Source organism: Oncorhynchus mykiss, chromosome 15, assembly GCF_013265735.2.
Source record: "Oncorhynchus mykiss isolate Arlee chromosome 15, USDA_OmykA_1.1, whole genome shotgun sequence".
NCBI lineage: Eukaryota > Metazoa > Chordata > Actinopteri > Salmoniformes > Salmonidae > Oncorhynchus > Oncorhynchus mykiss.
Window position 1 is genome coordinate 55156528 of NC_048579.1, and position 17925 is coordinate 55174452.

At 44.4% G+C, this 17925-nt stretch overlaps 2 protein-coding genes across 4 annotated transcripts in view; one reads left to right on the plus strand and one right to left on the minus strand.

The window, feature by feature from the left end:
- Positions 1 to 1178: 1178 nt before the first annotated feature.
- Positions 1179 to 14320, plus strand: LOC110490339 (ETS transcription factor ELK3). 3 transcript variants are annotated; one of them, XM_036944662.1, is made up of 5 exons: positions 1179 to 1289; positions 4305 to 4513; positions 10533 to 11288; positions 12210 to 12332; positions 13307 to 14320. In XM_036944662.1, the coding sequence occupies exons 2-5, from the start codon at positions 4307 to 4309 to the stop codon at positions 13400 to 13402; spliced, it is 1182 nt and encodes a 393-aa protein (XP_036800557.1). In that variant the 5' UTR covers positions 1179 to 1289; positions 4305 to 4306; the 3' UTR covers positions 13403 to 14320. The 3 variants fall into 3 exon arrangements, with proteins under 3 accessions (XP_036800557.1, XP_021419346.1, XP_021419345.1); XM_021563671.2 differs by lacking the exon at positions 1179 to 1289 and adding an exon at positions 1327 to 1583 and having other exon boundaries at positions 13274 to 13409; XM_021563670.2 differs by lacking the exon at positions 1179 to 1289 and adding an exon at positions 1329 to 1583.
- Positions 14321 to 14389: 69 nt separating this feature from the next.
- Positions 14390 to 17925, minus strand: part of LOC110490338 (cyclin-dependent kinase 17) — a 46461-nt gene continuing 42925 nt past the window's right edge. The window contains exons 14-16 of the mRNA XM_021563668.2: positions 17699 to 17789; positions 17532 to 17609; positions 14390 to 15939 (exon numbers count right to left, since the gene is read on the minus strand). Coding sequence (XP_021419343.2) covers positions 15902 to 15939; positions 17532 to 17609; positions 17699 to 17789 — 207 coding nt within the window. The 3' untranslated portion in view covers positions 14390 to 15901. The remainder of the gene's footprint in view (positions 15940 to 17531; positions 17610 to 17698; positions 17790 to 17925) is intronic.

Sequence of the window (17925 nt, forward strand, 5' to 3'; positions counted from 1 at the left end):
TGCAAGCTTCCCAAATATGCGTAGGTCTACCTACAGCTATTAAAAAAGAAGAAGCTAATGATTGCTTTGTGGATAAGTCATGCTCTCTGGTGAAGTATTTAGAATTATTTGAATTTTTATTTAGGACAGGCGTAATGAAATAATTTAGGAAAAACATCCATTTACTTTAGTGGAAGCCATCATGCTAACAGTGCACTGTGCATTCGCCAACTTTCCTTTCCAATTCAAAAGAGTCTGTATATAATGTCGAGATGTTCATGTCTCCGCCCTAACAATGGGAGTTACCGTCCCAAAGGTGGGAAGGCAGGCTATAAACTGAGGTCTGCATATTATGCCCATACAAACGCATTGGGCTTCGCCTCTTCCTCTCTCTCACTGGAGAAAGCATCCGAGCGAGCAAAACATCGCCCCTCTGGTCTGAAGGTTTTCACCAGCAACGAATTCGGCAGGAGAAGTCCGCCCCCATTCATTTTCGACGAGAACACACAGAGAGATGTGCAGGGGATTGTGGGAAGTTGAGCAGCGAGAACCCTGCTAGAGGAGCGGTAGAAAAAGTTGAGCTCCCCCTCTACTTTATGCAAATTTCAACCGAAGCATTGTCAACAGGAGCCCATGTATCTGATGCTGTCTGGACATAAATAATATATAATACTATAATTTCTTGGTTACAAACTGTTTAGTTTAGCTTGCTCGGATGCTTTTTCTGAGATTGATGCATCTTTCTGTCAGGGTGCGCCTCGGTCAAATAAATTCTTATTCATATTTCAATATTTAAATTTGGACAAGGAGGTAAACTACAGTAGGGCGGGTCAGGAACCCTAAGGCCCGCCATTTGTAGGCTACTGACCTATGTGACTGCATATGTTTTGTGAGCTACGGTTTCCTGTCAGTGAGAGGAAATCCATGCATGAAACCGGAAAAGTGGATCCACTCCCAACACACACAAACTCACGTGCACACATGTCTACTTATTGCATTTTCTCATTAACACAAACATAATCATATCACTTTATTCCACTAAGGCCAGGATTTAATCAGATCCATGTAAGATCCACACTCTGACTGCTCTCTCTCTCTCTCTGTGTGTGTGTGTGAAATCTCATTGACATCAAATTATGGAAAGGGGCTAGTTGTTGCATTCAATTTCAAGAAGTAGGCTATCCTTAAAATTCTCCATCATCTCACCACACAGAGAGAGAGAGAGCAGTCAGAGTGTGTGTGTGTGTGTGTGGAGGAAGGAACACGAACGCCTCCAGCTGCTGGCCAAGAAGGTGACGTCAGTTGGGCCAGTAAGTAGTCAGAATTACAATATTACTGTGTGTGTGTGTGCGCGCGGGCGCAAAGAGGAGGAAAAGTGTGTTTACACAGACGGCCGAGAGCCTGGGGAATAATGCGCTAGAGGAAGTGAGCCGGCTCTCTGTCTGCGCGCTCCGACTTCCTGCTCTGTAGAAGAAAAAAAAACCCGGATCCCCTTACAGTCTCGAGTCCCGCAGCTCAGACGGCATCAGAATGGAAAACCAGCGCATTATACGGAATTCTCTTTAAAAACATATACAGAAGGAAAGCAGACGTCCAACACCAGGGTATGTGGAGGCATGCTTATCTATGATATTCATATTCACTTTATTAAACCAGGATAGTCACTGAGTTTGAGTGATGATGACTTAGAAGTGAACTCTGTACCAGAAAATATAGTTTGGAAATATGATATAACTCGGGTCATCACAATGAACTTGGAATTTAGGGGACGACAGTCGATAGATGCTGATAGCGTAACAAATCGCGGATATGCTATCTTGGCACACATGTATACATTTGCGTAAAAGGTATGTGTTTCCTTCTATTCATAAAAGTACGCCATAAAAAGTTACGTTTATTTTCGTTCTGATGTTTGCTAACATTGGGCTACTCCGTTATTCACACATTGGATGTCAAACTCAAATCGCTCGGGTCTGTCACCGTGCCCTAATCTGCTTTTCTCGCGCAATTTATTGTTTGTGATGCATTTGGCAACTCCAATTAGCTGTTGGTGTGAAAATGCGCTCATGGCCCTTTAACAACTCTAGTAGACTTTCTGGTTTGTCTGGACTCGACAGACTAATTGCCATGCGCTTCCGGATTGAAACTGGCAGCAGACAACATCTTGAAAATGAGTCATGGGGCAAACAAAGAGCCGTTTGAGTGTTCCAGGCTCTCTAACACCGATGGCTCTGCACAAACCCGAGCCCGGCGTTCCACGGATGATAACCCATACTCTAGAGCGTCTATATACGGCGTTTGGTACGATACAGCGACCAGAGGCATTATATAGCCTATGAGGTCTCATGAAGTCACTGTTGGTTGTACAGTACGTGCTAGCGACAGGAACGCGTAGCGCAGTGGCTAGTTGGTTTTTCCATTGGTAGTGCGCAGGAAGAGAGCACATTTAGTCATGGTTAAGTAATCCCCCCACACAGAGAGCTCATAACGGGTTTCCGTTTGGTCGATACTGGAGAAGCATATCCAAAGGACCAGCTGTATAATTTCTCTCTCTGTGTCATAGCACTGTTATAAGATACTAGAAACTCCCTAACAAAATAAATAATCCCTACCAGAAGCTACATGTGTAGTGTGTGTACCTGTCCAGGTGGAGAGACACTCAGCTGTGGGCCTATCGTCCCACAGTACAAATAAATAACGTGGACATGTTCAATGCTGCAATAAAACAGATGTAAATCTATGATGACAGTGTTTTTAATTGCACCAATCCCGTGTTTATCAGGCAATGCAGAGTTGCATGTTTCCTTACTATTGCTAAGGATATCCCCAAATGAACAGATCCTGCTGTTTTGTCTCTGAGCTTGGCTAGTTAACCCTTGTCACTATGGAACATCAAAAGACTAAATCCCTCATACATCATGCCACAGCATGTCCTGGGGGAGACCCAGAGTACATACATGTATGCAATGCATTCTCCATATGTTGTTGTGGAATAGGAAATGGGTGGTGTGTGTTGCTGTACCAGAGCGAGGCGAGGAGGCAACCCGTCCATTTGTCTCATCTGTGAGGTCTCTGTGTTTCCGATGGTTCCCGGTGACAGGAATTCCTACCTTTGAGTTGGGACTGGCCTTTCCCCGGGAAGACGCCCTGTAGCAGAATGAGAGGAAGTCCTCATTTAGACAGCTTTATGGTCTCCCATCAGACACACTATAGACATACACACACCCACACATCCCTACCATACACAAAAACACACACTGAGGAGACCTCCTCAGGAAACAGAGACAGAGGGGGTATTCACCTTTTTCCTCTCCTGGATGGTCGCTCTCCCACTGAGAGGGATGGAGGTGGAGAGAGGGATGGAGGAGGAGGGAAAGCAGGATTCTCTGTTCGGTATTTTCAAACAGACAAGCTTGTGTCTTGGGCATGTGTGTGTGTATGTGTGTGTGTGTGTGTGAGAGAGAGAGATGCACAGAAAGTTGTCTGTGTGGAGTGAGAGACAGACGGACAGTGAAGTTAAGGTAAATAGTGTCGTCGTGCTGTGGCCTGTCTTAGCAGAGGGGCACTGACCACGTCCTCTTATCACCACGGAAACATCCCTAGCTCCACCCGTCTGGCCATAGTTGGCAGCACCAAGTCCCTGAACTCTGACACAAGCACACACACTTGAACTCTTTATTTTGACCTATAATGAAACATAATTACTACTACGAAGCGCACAGGCACAAAGCACAGCGTGTGAGTGAGTGCAAGTGACCGAGTGTGCATGCGTGTTAGTGGAGTGGCATAGAGTTTGAGTGGACAAGCTTCTCTGACTTGTCTGATGTACTAAAGCTGCCAGGCAGCCCCTCATTCACAAAGAGCTGCTGTGTTGACCCGTCTTCTTATCATTTGGGCAGCCAGCCAAGCTCTCCAGCGAGTGAAAGTTTTACATAGCCCCTGGTGTGTCTCATTACATATGCAGTAATGGCTTTTATTCCCCACTTCAACATATTGTAATATGAGATGTATGATGTCGCTGGCTGGCACTTCACCTCATAGGCATACATATGTCTATAGACAGTACATTGATTGGCACCGGATCTGGCACATGATGCCAGGAGTAGCGAAATACTATGACTCCAGTGTCTGCTGTAGTGATGATCTAAATGTGTTTTTGGTGTGTTTTGTGTCTTTATGGGTAGGCTTTTATGGTGCAGGAAATGCCTTCTTGGTTGGGGGCGGGACATGGGGGGAGGCTTTTGTACTTGAGGGTTAGAATGGGTGTTCGTCGATTTACATGCCGTGCAAGTGTAACCCCTCTTTCTTTCTCCCTCTCTCTCCAGTCATGGAGAGTGCCATCACGTTGTGGCAGTTCCTGCTGCAGCTGTTATTGGACCAGAGCCACAAGCACCTGATCTGCTGGACTTCTGACGATGGGGAGTTTAAACTGCTCAAGTCAGAAGAGGTGGCCAAGCTGTGGGGCCTGAGGAAGAACAAGACCAACATGAACTATGACAAGCTGAGCCGCGCCCTGCGTTACTACTATGACAAGGTACACCTCCCATAGATTACATTGGCACAACACAAACACCTGCTGGTACGGTTGACAAGGTACATCCCATAGATTACATTGGCATTACACAAACACCAAATACATACCTGCTGGTATGGATGACCAGGTACAACACGGATGACCAGGTACACCAACATGGTATAAACCCTTCACAAACATACAGTAAATTGAGAAATCATGTAACTAAACAAAATGAAAAAGAAACTATACTATGGAACTAAGATAAATTATATAAAAGAATGATAGTAAAACGCTCTGGAGAACTTTAATGATATTTGATGCAAAAAAGCAAATCTCGGCTTCATCCTTCATTAAGGCAGATGGCTTGTTCATCATAAAACCCTTTGATATTGCCAACCACTTTAATATTTGTTGTTGTTGACAAGATTAACAAACTTAGGTATGACATCCAAACAACAAATACTGAGTCTTCCTATTTATGCATAATGGACCAAATAATGAAAAGGCAAGCACTGTAGTTTTGAGTTCCACAAAGTCTGTGTGGAAGGGTGAAAAATGGTTGCTATCTATAAATAAGGACAAACCACCTGGTACCGACAACCTGGATGGTAAACTGCTGAGGTTGGTAGCGGAATACATTGTGACTCGTTTGCCACATCTTCAATTTCAGCCTGGAAGACTGTGTGCCCTCAGACATGGAGGGAGATAAAGGTCATTCTGCTACCCAAGAATAGCAGGACCCACTAATTATTCAAACAGCTGACCAATCAGCTTGTTACATGTGCTTAGCAAACTTTTGGAAAAACATTTGATCAAATATTTTGCAGAAAAAGAGACTTTCAGCAACAGACTTTCAGCATGCTTACAGTGATGGGCACTCTACATGGACACAAATGACTGATGGTTGGCTGAAAGTAATTGATAGTAAGAAGATTGGGTTGCTTTGTTAGACTTCAGTGCATCTTTTAATGTCATTGATCATAACCTATTGCTGAAAAAAATGTAGGTGTTATTTGCATCCTCTGCCTTATTATGGATTGAGAGTTACCCATCTAATAGAACACAGAAGGTCTTTGTTAATGGAAGCCTCTCTCATGCAAATTCAGTTGAGTGTGGTATACCGCAGGGCAGCCTGCTAAGGCCATTGTTTTCTATTTTTACAAATTACCTTCCACTGACCTTGAGTAATGCCTGTGTCTATGTACGCTGACATCAACAGCATACACGTCGGCTACAACTAGAGGTTGACCGATTAATCGGAATGGCCGATTTAATTAGGGCCGGTTTCAAGTTTTCATAACAATCTAAATCTGTATTTTTGGACACCGATTTGGCCGATTTTTAAAAAAAAAACTATTTTTATTTTTTACACCTTTTATTTAACTAGGCAAGTAGTTAAGAACACATTCTTATTTTCAATGACGGCCTAGGAACGGTGGGTTAACTGCCTTGTTCAGGGGCAGAACAACAGATTTTTACCTTGTCAGCTCGGGGATTCAATCTTGCAACCTTACAGTTAACTAGTCCGACGCGCTAACCACCTGCCTCTCATTGCACTCCACGAGTAGCCTGCCTGTTACGCGAATGCAGTAAGAAGCCAAGATAACTTGCTAGCTAGCATTAAACTTCGTATAAAAGACAATCAATCATAATCACTAGTTAACTACACATGGTTGATGATATTCATAGTTTATCTAGCGTGTCCTGCGTTGCATATAATCGATGCAGTGCGCATTCGCAAAAAAGGACTGTCGTTGCTCCAACGTGTACCTAACCATAAACATCAATGCCTTTCTTAAAATCAATACACAAGTATATATTTTTAAACCTGCATATTTAGTTCATATTGCCTGCTAACATGCATTTATTTTAACTAGGTAAATTGTGTCACTTCTCTTGCAACAGAGTCAGGGTATATGCAGCAGTTTGGGCCGCCTGGCTCGTTGAGAACTGTGTGAAGACTATTTCTTCCTAACAAAGACAGTCAACTTCGCCAAACGGGGGATGATTTAACAAAAGCACATGTGCGAAAAAAGCACAATCGTTCCATGACTGTACCTAACCATAACCATAAACACCAATGCCTTTCTTAAAATCAATACACAGAAGTATATATTTTTAAACCTGCATATTTAGCTAAAAGAAATCCAGGTTAGCAGGCAATATTAACCACGTGAAATTGTGTCACTTCTCTTGCGTTCCTTGCACGCAGAGTCAGGGTATATGCAACAGTTTGGGCCGCCTGGCTCGTTGCGAACTAATTTGCCAGAATTTTACGTAATTGTGACATAACATTGAAGTTCGTACAATGTAACAGCAATATTTAGACTTAGGGATGCCACACGTTAGATAAAATACAGAACGGTTCCGTATTTCACTGAAATAAACGTTTTGTTTTCTAAATGATACGTTTCCGGATTCGACCATATTAATGACCAAAGGCTTGTATTTCTGTGTGTTATGTTATAATTAAGTATATGATTTGATATTTGGTAGAGCAGTCTGACTGAGCGATGGTAGGCAGCAGCAGGCTCGTACGCATTCATTCAAACAGCACTTTCGTGCATTTTGCCAGCAGCTCTTCACAATGCTTCAAGCATTGAGCTGTTTATGACTTCAGGCCTATCAACTCCCGAGATTAGGCTGGTGTAACCAATGTGAAATGACTAGCTAGTTAGCGGGGTGCGCGCTAATAGCGTTTCAATCGGTGACGTCACTCGCTCTGAGACTTGGAGTAGTTGTTCCCCTTGCTCTGCAAGGAGCGATGGGTAATGATGCTTCGGGGGTGGCTGTTGTCGTTGTGTTCCTGGTTCGAGCCCAGGTAGGGGCGAGGAGAGGGACGGAAGCTATACTGTTACACTGGCAATACTAAAGTAAGAACATCCAATAGTCAAAGGTATATGAAATACAAATGGTATAGAGAGAGAAATAGTCCTATAAATACTATATTAACTACAACCTAAAACCTCTTACCTTGAAATATTGAAGTCTCATGTTAAAAGGAACCACCAGCTTTCATATGTTCTGAGCAAGGAACTTAAACGTTAGCTTTTTTACATGGCACATATTGCACTTTTACTTTCTTCTCCAACACTTTGTTTTTGCATTATTTAAACCAAACATGTTTCATTATTTATTTGAGGCTAAATTGATTTTTATTTATGTATTATATTGAGTTAAAATAGTCAGTATTGTTGTAATTGTTTTTTAAAATGTATTTTTATTTATTTTTTAAATCGTCCGTTTTAATCGGTTAGCGCCTTTTTTTTGGGCCTCCAATAATCGGTATCCACGTTGAAAAATCATAATCGGTCGACCTCTAGCTACAACAGTCAAATAAATAACTGAGACACTTAACATAGAGATCCAGTCAGTTTTAGAAAGGGTAACTAGCAATAGGCTGTTGCTAAATATTTCAAAAACAAAAAGCATAATTTTTGGGACAAATCACTTGCTCAGTGAGAAACCTAATTTAGAAACAGTGGGGCAAAAAAGTATTTAGTCAGCCACCAATTGTGCAAGTTCTCCCACTTAAAAAGATGAGAGGCCTATAATTTTCATCATAGGTACACTTCAACTATGACAGACAAAATGAGAAAAAAAATCCAGAAAATCACATTGTAGGATTTTTAATGAATTTATTTGCAAATTATGGTGGAAAATAAGTATTTGGTCACCTACAAACAAACAAGATATCTGGCTCTCACAGACCTGTAACTTCTTCTTTAAGAGGCTCCTCTGTCCTCCACTTGTTACCTGTATTAATGGCACCTATTTGAACTTGTTATCAGTATAAAAGACACCTGTCCACTACCTCAAACAGTCACACTCCAAACTCCACTATGGCCAAGACCAAAGAGCTGTCAAAGGACACCAGAAACAAAATTGTAGACCTGCACCAGGCTGGGAAGACTGAATCTGCAATAGGTAAGCAGCTTGGTTTGAAGAAATCAACTGTGGGAGCAAATATTAGGAAATGGAAGACATACAAGACTACTGATAATCTCCCTCGATCTGGGGCTCCACGCAAGATCTCACCCCGTGGGGTCAAAATGATCACAAGAACGGTGAGCAAAAATCCCAGAACCACACGGGGGGACCTAGTGAATGACCTGCAGAGAGCTGGGACCAAAGTAACAAAGCCTACCATCAGTAACACACTACGCCGCCAGGGATTCAAATCCTGCAGTGCCAGACATGTCCCCCTGCTTAAGCCAGTACATGTCCAGGCCCGTCTGAAGTTTGCTAGAGAGCATTTGGATGATCCAGAAGAAGATTGGGAGAATGTCATATGGTCAGATGAAACCAAAATATAACTTTTTGTTAAAAACTCAACTCATCGTGTTTGGAGGACAAAGAATGATGAGTTGCATCCAAAGAACACCATACCAACTGTGAAGCATGGGGGTGGAAACATCATGCTTTGGGGCTGTTTTTCTGCAAAGGGACCAGGACGACGGATCCGTGTAAAGGAAAGAATGAATGGGGCCATGTATCGTGAGATTGAGTGAAAACCTCCTTCCATCAGCAAGGGCATTGAAGATGAAATGTGGCTGGGTCTTTCAGCATGACAATGATCCCAAACACACCGCCCGGGCAATGAAGGAGTGGCTTCGTAAGAAGCATTTCAAGGTCCTGGAGTGGCCTAGCCAGTCTCCAGATCTCAACCCCATAGAAAATCTTTGGAGGGAGTTGAAAGTCCGTGTTGCCCAGCAACAGCCCCAAAACATCACTGCTCTAGAGGAGATCTGCATGGAGGAATGGACCAAAATACCAGCAACAGTGTGTGAAAACCTTGTGAAGACTTACAGAAAACGTTTGACCTCTGTCATTGCCAACAAAGGGTATATAACAAAGTATTTAGATAAACTTTTGTTATTGACCAAATAATTATTTTCCACCATAATTTGCAAATAAATTCATTAAAAATCCTACAATGTGATTTTCTGGATTTTTTTCTCTCACTTTGTCTGTCATAGTTGAAGTGTACCTATGGGGAAAATTACAGGCCTCATCTTTTTAAGTGGGAGAACCTGCACAATTGGTGGCTGACTAAATACTTTTTTGCCCCACTGTATCTTATTGAGTAATGTGACAATTGAGCAAGTTGAAGAGACTAAACTGCTGGGTGTAACCCTAGATAGCAAGCTGTCATTGTCAAAACATATAGACTCAATGGTTGCTAAAATGGGAAGAGGTCTGTCCATGATAGGGCGTTGCTCTGACTTCTCAGTCGACCAGACAGGTCCTACAGGCCCTAGCTTTGTCGCACCTGGACTACTGCCCAGCTGTGTGGTCATGGGCAGCAAAGCAGGACATAGGTCAATTGCAGATGGTCCAGAACAAGGCAGCATGTATCACACTTGAATGTGCACAGAGGGGAAGTTGAGGAGAGATTGACTGTATCACTATTGGTCTTTGTGCGAGGTATTGATATGTTGAAGGTACCGAACTGCTCAAGCAGTTGTCAAGCAGTTGTCACACAGTTCAGACACTCAGAAGTACAACACAAGGCATGCAACCAGAGGTCTCTTCACAGTCCCCAGGTCCAGAACAGAGGCTGGGAAACACACAGTATTAGATAGAGCCATGACTAGATGGAACTCTCTGCCACCCCAGGTAACTCAAACTAGCACTAAACCTAGTAAAAAAAAGAAAAATAAATGACACCTTACTGCACAAAAGGGACTATGACAAGACACAGCCATTTTAAATATGTTGTATTGTAATTTGCACTGTATTATGTCTTAGACCTAGATATTGTTAAGGACTGAAATACATATCAGTACATTAACTAATAATGTTCTGTACTATCTATTATGTCATGTTTCATGTGGACCCCAGGAAGAGTAGCTGATGCTTTTGCAGCGGCTAATGGGGATCCTCATAAATACCAAATACCTCAACACCGCATTAAACATGTCTGTACCAATTCTACAGGTCAAACCACCATATATCATGGCATGCATGTTAACATCACACTGTTATTACTGTATAACATATGATGCTCCTCCTCAACTCCTCCCCCCTTCGCCAGAACATCATCAAGAAGGTGATTGGCCAGAAGTTTGTGTACAAATTTGTGTCCTTTCCGGAGATCCTGAAGATGGATCCTGCGGCGGTGGAGATGGGTGTGCGGGGGTCTGATGAGACTGGTGGGGCCCTGTCAGAGGGGGAGGGGGATGAGGAGGGGATGAGGGGCGGCCCCCCAGGGAGGAACGAGTACCTCCACTCAGGCCTCTACTCCTCCTTTACTGTCAGCTCCCTCCAGCATCCCCAGGACCTCCTCCGGCCAATCAAGGTGGAGCCTCGACATGATCACCATGATGACAGTGGCACAGTGATTCGCTTTGTTCAGAACCGTAGCCATAAGGACGGGGCACTGCCGGTGGTGTCGCTGCCTTCATCCCCGCCCCCTTCCTCAAACGAGGGCTATTATTTGTCCAAACCTTCCCCAAGGCTAGCCTACTCCTCGTCCTGCTCCTCCTCCCCATCACACAGCCCCACCCACGCACTCTGGAGGGCACGGAGCCCCGCCCCTGAGACTGATGAATCAGAGCAGAGTGCTCAACCCCTTAACCTATCGTCTGGTCACAGAGACCGTGGCCAGGTCACACCCACGCCAGAGAAGCGGGGCTTAGCCAATAGCGTCCCGCCAAAAACCAGGAAGCCAAAAGGCCTGGAGATATCTGCACCCTCCCTGCTCCTGACAGCCAATGACATCGGATCTATCGCCCTCAACAGTCCTGCGCTGCCCTCTGGGTCCCTAACACCAGCCTTCTTCACTGCACAGGTCAGCACCACCCTCACTCACAATCTTTTCCCAGGTTAGCCCTGAACACAAACGCATACACTCGCTCCACCCTTGCCCTCTGTGTGTGTACGTGCTGATTTATGTGTGTAATGACATTGGGGGAAAATACATGACTTATCTGGAACGGTCTGTCCTTTCCTTACCATGAAGCAGGGTAGGGAGAGGAGAGGGAGGGAGGTAAGAGAGAGTTATTGAGGAGAGACGGAGAGAGGAAATGAGGGAATGAGTGAAAGAGGTAAGCGGAAAAGAGGGATAGGGTGGGGAGCGAGACTAGTAAGGAGGAGAGAGGGAGGGAGAGAGGTAAGTTGAGAGTGCAAAGAAGGGAGAGAGAAGGGAGGGTGGGGAGGTCTAAGTGAAGCCATATGTTCCTAAATCTCTTGAATCGCGTCGTAAGGTAAGGGCTGTTTTAATACCACGGATACAGAGAGAGGGAGAGAGAATCTAGAACTCCTCGTTATTGGGCCACAACAAAACAACACATTCAAATAGCATACATCATTCCTTACCCACATAAACACAACCCCCCTTTAACAGAGAAATTAAGTCAGGGAGAGAGAGCGATAGGGAGAAATTGATGTCATATGTAGCTTCTCAGCTCAAACCTAGTTTTCCAAGTTCTGTGACCTCAAGAGTTCCCCAAGTCATTCTTGAATTCACTCCCCCAGTCTCCCCCAAAGCAGGGTATGAAGCCCTCTCTCCCCTCCTAGTTCCAGTGTTTTACTAAAACAAACAGTGCCAGCGCAGCAGGACTGAATAACCACAGGGAGAAATTAAACCTCTGTGCTGTGTGTGTTCATACTCAGCTAGATCATTTTACAGATCACCAATAAAAACACCAACAGAACATAACAAATTGACATCTCTCACTCTTTCCATAAACTCTTTGTTCTCCCCCTCTAGACTCCCTCAGGTCTCATCCTCACCCCCAGTCCCCTGCTGTCCAGTATCCATTTCTGGAGCAGTCTGAGTCCCGGAGGATCCCTGAGCCCCGCTCGCCTGCAGGGCCATGGACCCCTGTTCCAGGTGACACACACACACCCACACTCTCTCTAAAAGAGAATAGAGAGGCGAAAGGAAAGTAAGAGTGACACCACCTGGAGTGAAGACTGATGCGAGTTAAGGAGGAGAGAGGGAGGGACAGAGAGGAAAGTTGTGGGATGGGTGACAAAGGGTTAGGGGAGGACAGTTTAGTATTTGCTTGTTCATGCTGAGCTGAGAGGGAAAGGGCTCCACTCGAACTGGTAAAAAAAAAAAGAGGGATAGTGAATGCTGACCGTCTGAGTTAGAAGTTTGAGCTACGACTTGGGTTGCAAAATTCCGGGAACCTTAAATAAATTCCCTGGTTTCCCGAAATCCCGATTGTAGGATCCCAGATCCAGGAGGGAATAAGCAGTAAATCTGTAGTCCTCCATCCAGGACTTCTGGAAAAACAAAATGTTTTGAAAGTTCCCTGAATTCTGCAACCATTGCTAAGACAGAAGATTCCCCCAAACAGCCTCATTTTCTCAACAACAACAACAAGAGTCACATGACACCACCGCTATTTAGTTTTGTGTGTGTGAGCGGTTCACTGTGATTGTACTTAAGTGTGTGTGTGTGACTCACCGTGTGCATGGGTTTCAAAATAAGCTACAGATGTTTCCTTTCTGGTGTGGACAGGGGTGGGTGGGGGGGGGGGGTCAGGAGCCCCACCCACTCCCACATCAGGAAGTGCCTCTCCTCCCATCGTCAGTAGGGATGGGCGTTAAAATACCTCAGCCACCATTTTAGGGGATTCTTAAACCCAGTCATCAGCCTCTCCAGAGTTACCCAGAGTTTTGGCTAGAGTTCTTTATAAAGAAAATGATCATTAGCAGTAATAGTACACATGTATAACACTATACTAGGGATAGAGATGAATGTACTTCACCTCACTATAATATGGGGTGCATCATTTTTATTGTGTGCCATTTCCTATCTGACAGTGGATCTCACCGGTCTTGTCCATCTGTCTGTAGTTCCCCACCCTGCTGAATGGGCCCATCCCAGTCCCCTTGTCCAGCCTGGACACCTCCTCCCCCCTACTGCTCTCCCACAGCCCACACAAGTCCTGATCTTCCTGGAGGACAGTACATACTCTACTGGACTCTACTACCAACTGGACCAAAACAGGCTTAAAATCAGGCCCGACCCGAACAAGTTCAAATCCTGCACCCCGACACAGCAGGACTCGAGGCCAAATCAGGTTAAGCCAGCAAATATCAGGACACTGCTGCAAACCTACTGGATCAGCCTTCAACTGTGTCAATATCATTGACTTGAAGATACATCTTCTTTAGTTTCGTTGAAACAGTTATTTTTAATTTTTTTTACTTACTCATCTCATCCATCTTGAAATTTTTTTTAGTTATCCCATATTTATCCTCTTCAGAATGCTGTTCCATGCATTGTACTTTGTCTGGCGTATGGTTATAACGCTTTATACGAGACAGGGCGTGGTTATAACGCTTTATAAGAGACAGGGCGTGGTTATAACGCTTTATAAGAGACAGGGCGTGGTTATAACGCTTTATAAGAGACAGGGCGTGGTTATAACGCTTTATAAGAGACAGGGCGTGGTTATAACGCTTTATAAGAGACAGGGCGTGGTTATAAAGCTTTATATCATTGTATAGTGGTTGATATGTTCACATGAGGCTGTGAACCTGGTTGTATTGTTCTGGCTAAGTGTTTTTCTATGGTTTTGTATTGCATTACACTAAGCATTATTACCTTGTACCGGCTGTGCCTTCTCAAACGTAAGAGTTATGTAAATGTTTTATTTTCAAGCTTTTTTTTTCTTCTTTTTTTTAATAGACGAAATTCCAGTTCAATATTAAACAAAAGCTTATTTGTAACAGCTTTGTTATTTTTTTATAAAGGAATTGATACAAATGTATTCTCAATGATTTGCTATTTGTTTTGCTGTTTGAGAGTCAAGTAAAAATGACTTTTTTTAAATAAACATGAAGCATTGACTGCTATACAACTCATTTTATCTGGTGTGTGTGTCATCAGCTACTGCAATTTCACCCAGAAAACCACAATAAAGACAAAATGTATTTAGCAAACAGACACATTTTACTGTGATTATGAGAAATAAATAGTTCCAGTAAAAAGAGGTACAGGACCACCAACTGTCAGTGTCCCAGAGAGGTTAAGTTACCACAGCTGGCATTCCATGTCAGGTAAGCTCAGGTCATTCTTAAACTTGAAAAAGTACAGTATGACAATATTAATATACAACACTGTCAGTTAAACACACACAGCGGCTTAAGTCTATTTAAAATTTCAATTTGAAATGTGTACAAACGCTGGAAATAGAGACAAGTGGTCCAATGCAGACTGAAACAACAAGTATTTTTTCTCCTTTGAGAGGCGAAGCTGCTGCCCCTTGACATGCCACACGACACTGTATTCACAAGGAAAGGTCAAACATAGAAAACAAAAATCTCTTAATACTGTCAAATCAAGTCAGCCATTTTAAAGCACCAGTCATCCTAGTATTGCCCTGAAATCATGGTACATCCCCACTCCCATGGCCAGCTACAGAGTAGAGAGCCATTCAAAAAACTAGTAACTGCTTACAGTTATTGATGATGCACAAAAACAGCCGGTATTTGTAGACCTCCAAAAAGGCAAGAAGAGAAAATTAAGAACTTGCATACAATAACTTAAGTCAAGACCATCCTGGGGGGAAACAGAGGGAGAGACCGATGGGTTCCTTCGGGAGGTCACATTACTGTGTTTCTCTCCTCCCTAATCGCCGCTTTCCTATTGCCATGACAAGCAGCGAGGGAGACCGGAAATGTCCTGGGGAGTCAAACTCCACCTTCTGCTGTGGTCCCATTCGTTGGCTAAAAAACTGACGGTCGTTGTGCTCTCCTGACGACTGGACCCCATCTCAACCCCATTTTGACCCCTTCCTAACCCCCGTCTGGCTCCTGAAACGTTCTAGGTCAAGGAGAATGAGAGGGAGGCCGGGAAATTATTCAGTTCAGATGAAAGATTTCCAGTTGAGGACCAGACACTCCCAGTCCCTCTCTCCTAGTCTGCACTGGTCTGGTCTCACTTCAGTCACACTGCCATCAGAGGAAGCTTGAGAAAGTACTTGAGAAAAAAATGCTAAGAAGGCATTCAGTCTCAGAACACAACGACATGCACAACAGCAAAGGTAACAGCTATGATAAACAACATCGAGATCATCAGTGGAATCATAATAACCATAATTCATATCAATAACAATAGTAACCTTAGCGACTGGTCGATTGTGCATGGTGTCGGAGTTCACATAATCATATACACAAACTGCGTGTTAAATACAGACAGTAGTAGTTTAGCAGCAAAATATACCCCCTACCCCCCTTCCATATCTTCAAATAAATAAACGTAGTTCATCTCTCCCTCCCCAATCAACTCCAGACTCACTCGCTCTATGGGGGTGAGGGGGTCTCTCCAGGGGTGAGGGGCTCATGCGAGAGGGGGCTCTGTCCTGTTCATTCTCATCCCAAGCGAGAGTCGGTTACTATAGCAACAGGAACCAGCTCCACCCTGGAGCGGCGGGAGCAGACCGTCTAGAAGAGCATGCTCTGTCTTCTGTTCTTGCTGTTGCCTGGAGAGATTGCAAAAATCAGAAACTTTCTATCCAAAAATGATGCAGAAAAATAAATCCATGCTTTTGTCACTTCTAAGTTAGACTACTGCAATGCTCTACTTTCCGGCTACCCGGATAAAGCACTAAATAAACTTCAGTTAGTGCTAAATACGACTGCTAGAATCCTGACTAGAACCAAAAAATTTGATCATATTACTCCAGTGCTAGCCTCCCTACACTGGCTTCCTGTCAAAGCAAGGGTTGATTTCAAGGTTTTACTGCTAACCTACAAAGCATTACATGGGCTTGCTCCTACCTATCTCTCTGATTTGGTCCTGCCGTACATACCTACACGTACGCTACGGTCACAAGACGCAGGCCTCCTAATTGTCCCTAGAATTTCTAAGCAAACAGCTGGAGGCAGGGCTTTCTCCTATAGAGCTCCATTTTTATGGAACGGTCTGCCTACCCATGTCAGAGACGCAAACTCGGTCTCAACCTTTAAGTCTTTACTGAAGACTCATCTCTTCAGTGGGTCATATGATTGAGTGTAGTCTGGCCAGGGAGTGGGAAGGTGAACGGAAAGGCTCTGGAGCAACGAACCGCCCTTGCTGTTTCTGCCTGGCCGGTTCCCCTGTTTCCACTGGGATTCTCTGCCTCTAACCCTATTACAGGGGCTGAGTCACTGGCTTACTGGGGCTCTCTCATACCGTCCCTGGGAGGGGTGCATCACCTGAGTGGGTTGAGTCACTGATGTGGTTATCCTGTCTGGGTTTGCGCCCCCCCTTGGGTTTGCTGTGGCGGAGATCTTTGTGGGCTATACTCAGCCTTGTTTCAGGGTGGTAAGTTGGTGGTTGAAGATATCCCTCTGGTGGTGTGGGGGCCGTGCTTTGGCAAAGTGGGTGGGGTTATATCCTTCCTGTTTGGCCCTGTCCGGGGGTGTCCTCGGATGGGGCCACAGTGTCTCCTGACCCCTTCTGTCTCAGCCTCCAGTATTTATGCTGCAGTAGTTTATGTGTCGGGGGGGCTAGGGTCAGTTTGTAATATCTGGAGTACTTCTCCTGTCCTATTCGGTGTCCTGTGTGAATTTAAGTGTGCTCTCTCTAATTCTCTCTCTCTCTCTCTCTCTCTCTCGGAAGACCTGAGCCCTAGGACCATCTGACATGATGACTCCTTACTGTCCCCAGTCCACCTGGCCGTGCTGCTGCTCCAGTTTCAACTGTTCTGCCTTATTATTATTGGACCATGCTGGTCATTTATGAACATTTGAACATCTTGGCCATGTTCTGTTATAATCTCCACCCGGCACAGCCAGAAGAGGACTGGCCACCCCACATAGCCTGGTTCCTCTCTAGGTTTCTTCCTAGGTTTTGGCCTTTCTAGGGAGTTTTTCCTAGCCACCGTGCTTCTACACCTGCATTGCTTTCTGTTTGGGGTTTTAGGCTGGGTTTCTGTACAGCACTTTGAGATATCAGCTGATGTACGAAGGGCTATATAAAAACATTTGATTTGATTTGATGGAGTGGATAAGAAAGAGAGATAGAGTTCCATGTCTGTCATAACAGTTATAGAGCTCCAGGTAAGAAGATGTGCGTGTGTGTTTTACACACCTGACTCTAGGTGTGAGGAGTTCCGATAGCCAGGGTCTCTCTGCAGTTGGATATCCTTCAGAGTGAATATTGATATACCTGAGAGAGAGAGAGAGGGTTGTAATTATGTGTGAGTGTATCTCCAGGCCATTCAGAGGACAAGACCATCCCCAGGTTTAGAGACTCACTCTCATGCAGTGTGTGGACCTGTGTCCCCAGGCTCTTGAAGTAGGCCTGCTTCATAGCTTCATCTGCTGAGATCCTCTTCTTGGACTCATACTGGAGAGGAGGGAGACCAACAGTTAACACACTGACATTACAGCAACAACTGAAACCGAATCAGTGAGGCAGAAGTGACTACTGTGCCCCCTGTTGTTAATTATCAGTACTGCATGCCAGTGGTTCAGCGTATAAC

What these genes read in the sequence shown, in the direction of transcription:
- LOC110490339 (XM_036944662.1), top strand. Translation starts at nt 4,307, where the DNA reads ATGGAGAGTGCCATCACGTTGTGGCAGTTCCTGCTGCAGCTGTTATTG. An exon ending in CAGCCTTCTTCACTGCACAG is followed by an intron (nt 11,289 to 12,209) that starts GTCAGCACCACC and finishes CTCCCCCTCTAG; the next exon opens with ACTCCCTCAGGTCTCATCCT. An exon ending in GCCATGGACCCCTGTTCCAG is followed by an intron (nt 12,333 to 13,306) that starts GTGACACACACA and finishes ATCTGTCTGTAG; the next exon opens with TTCCCCACCCTGCTGAATGG.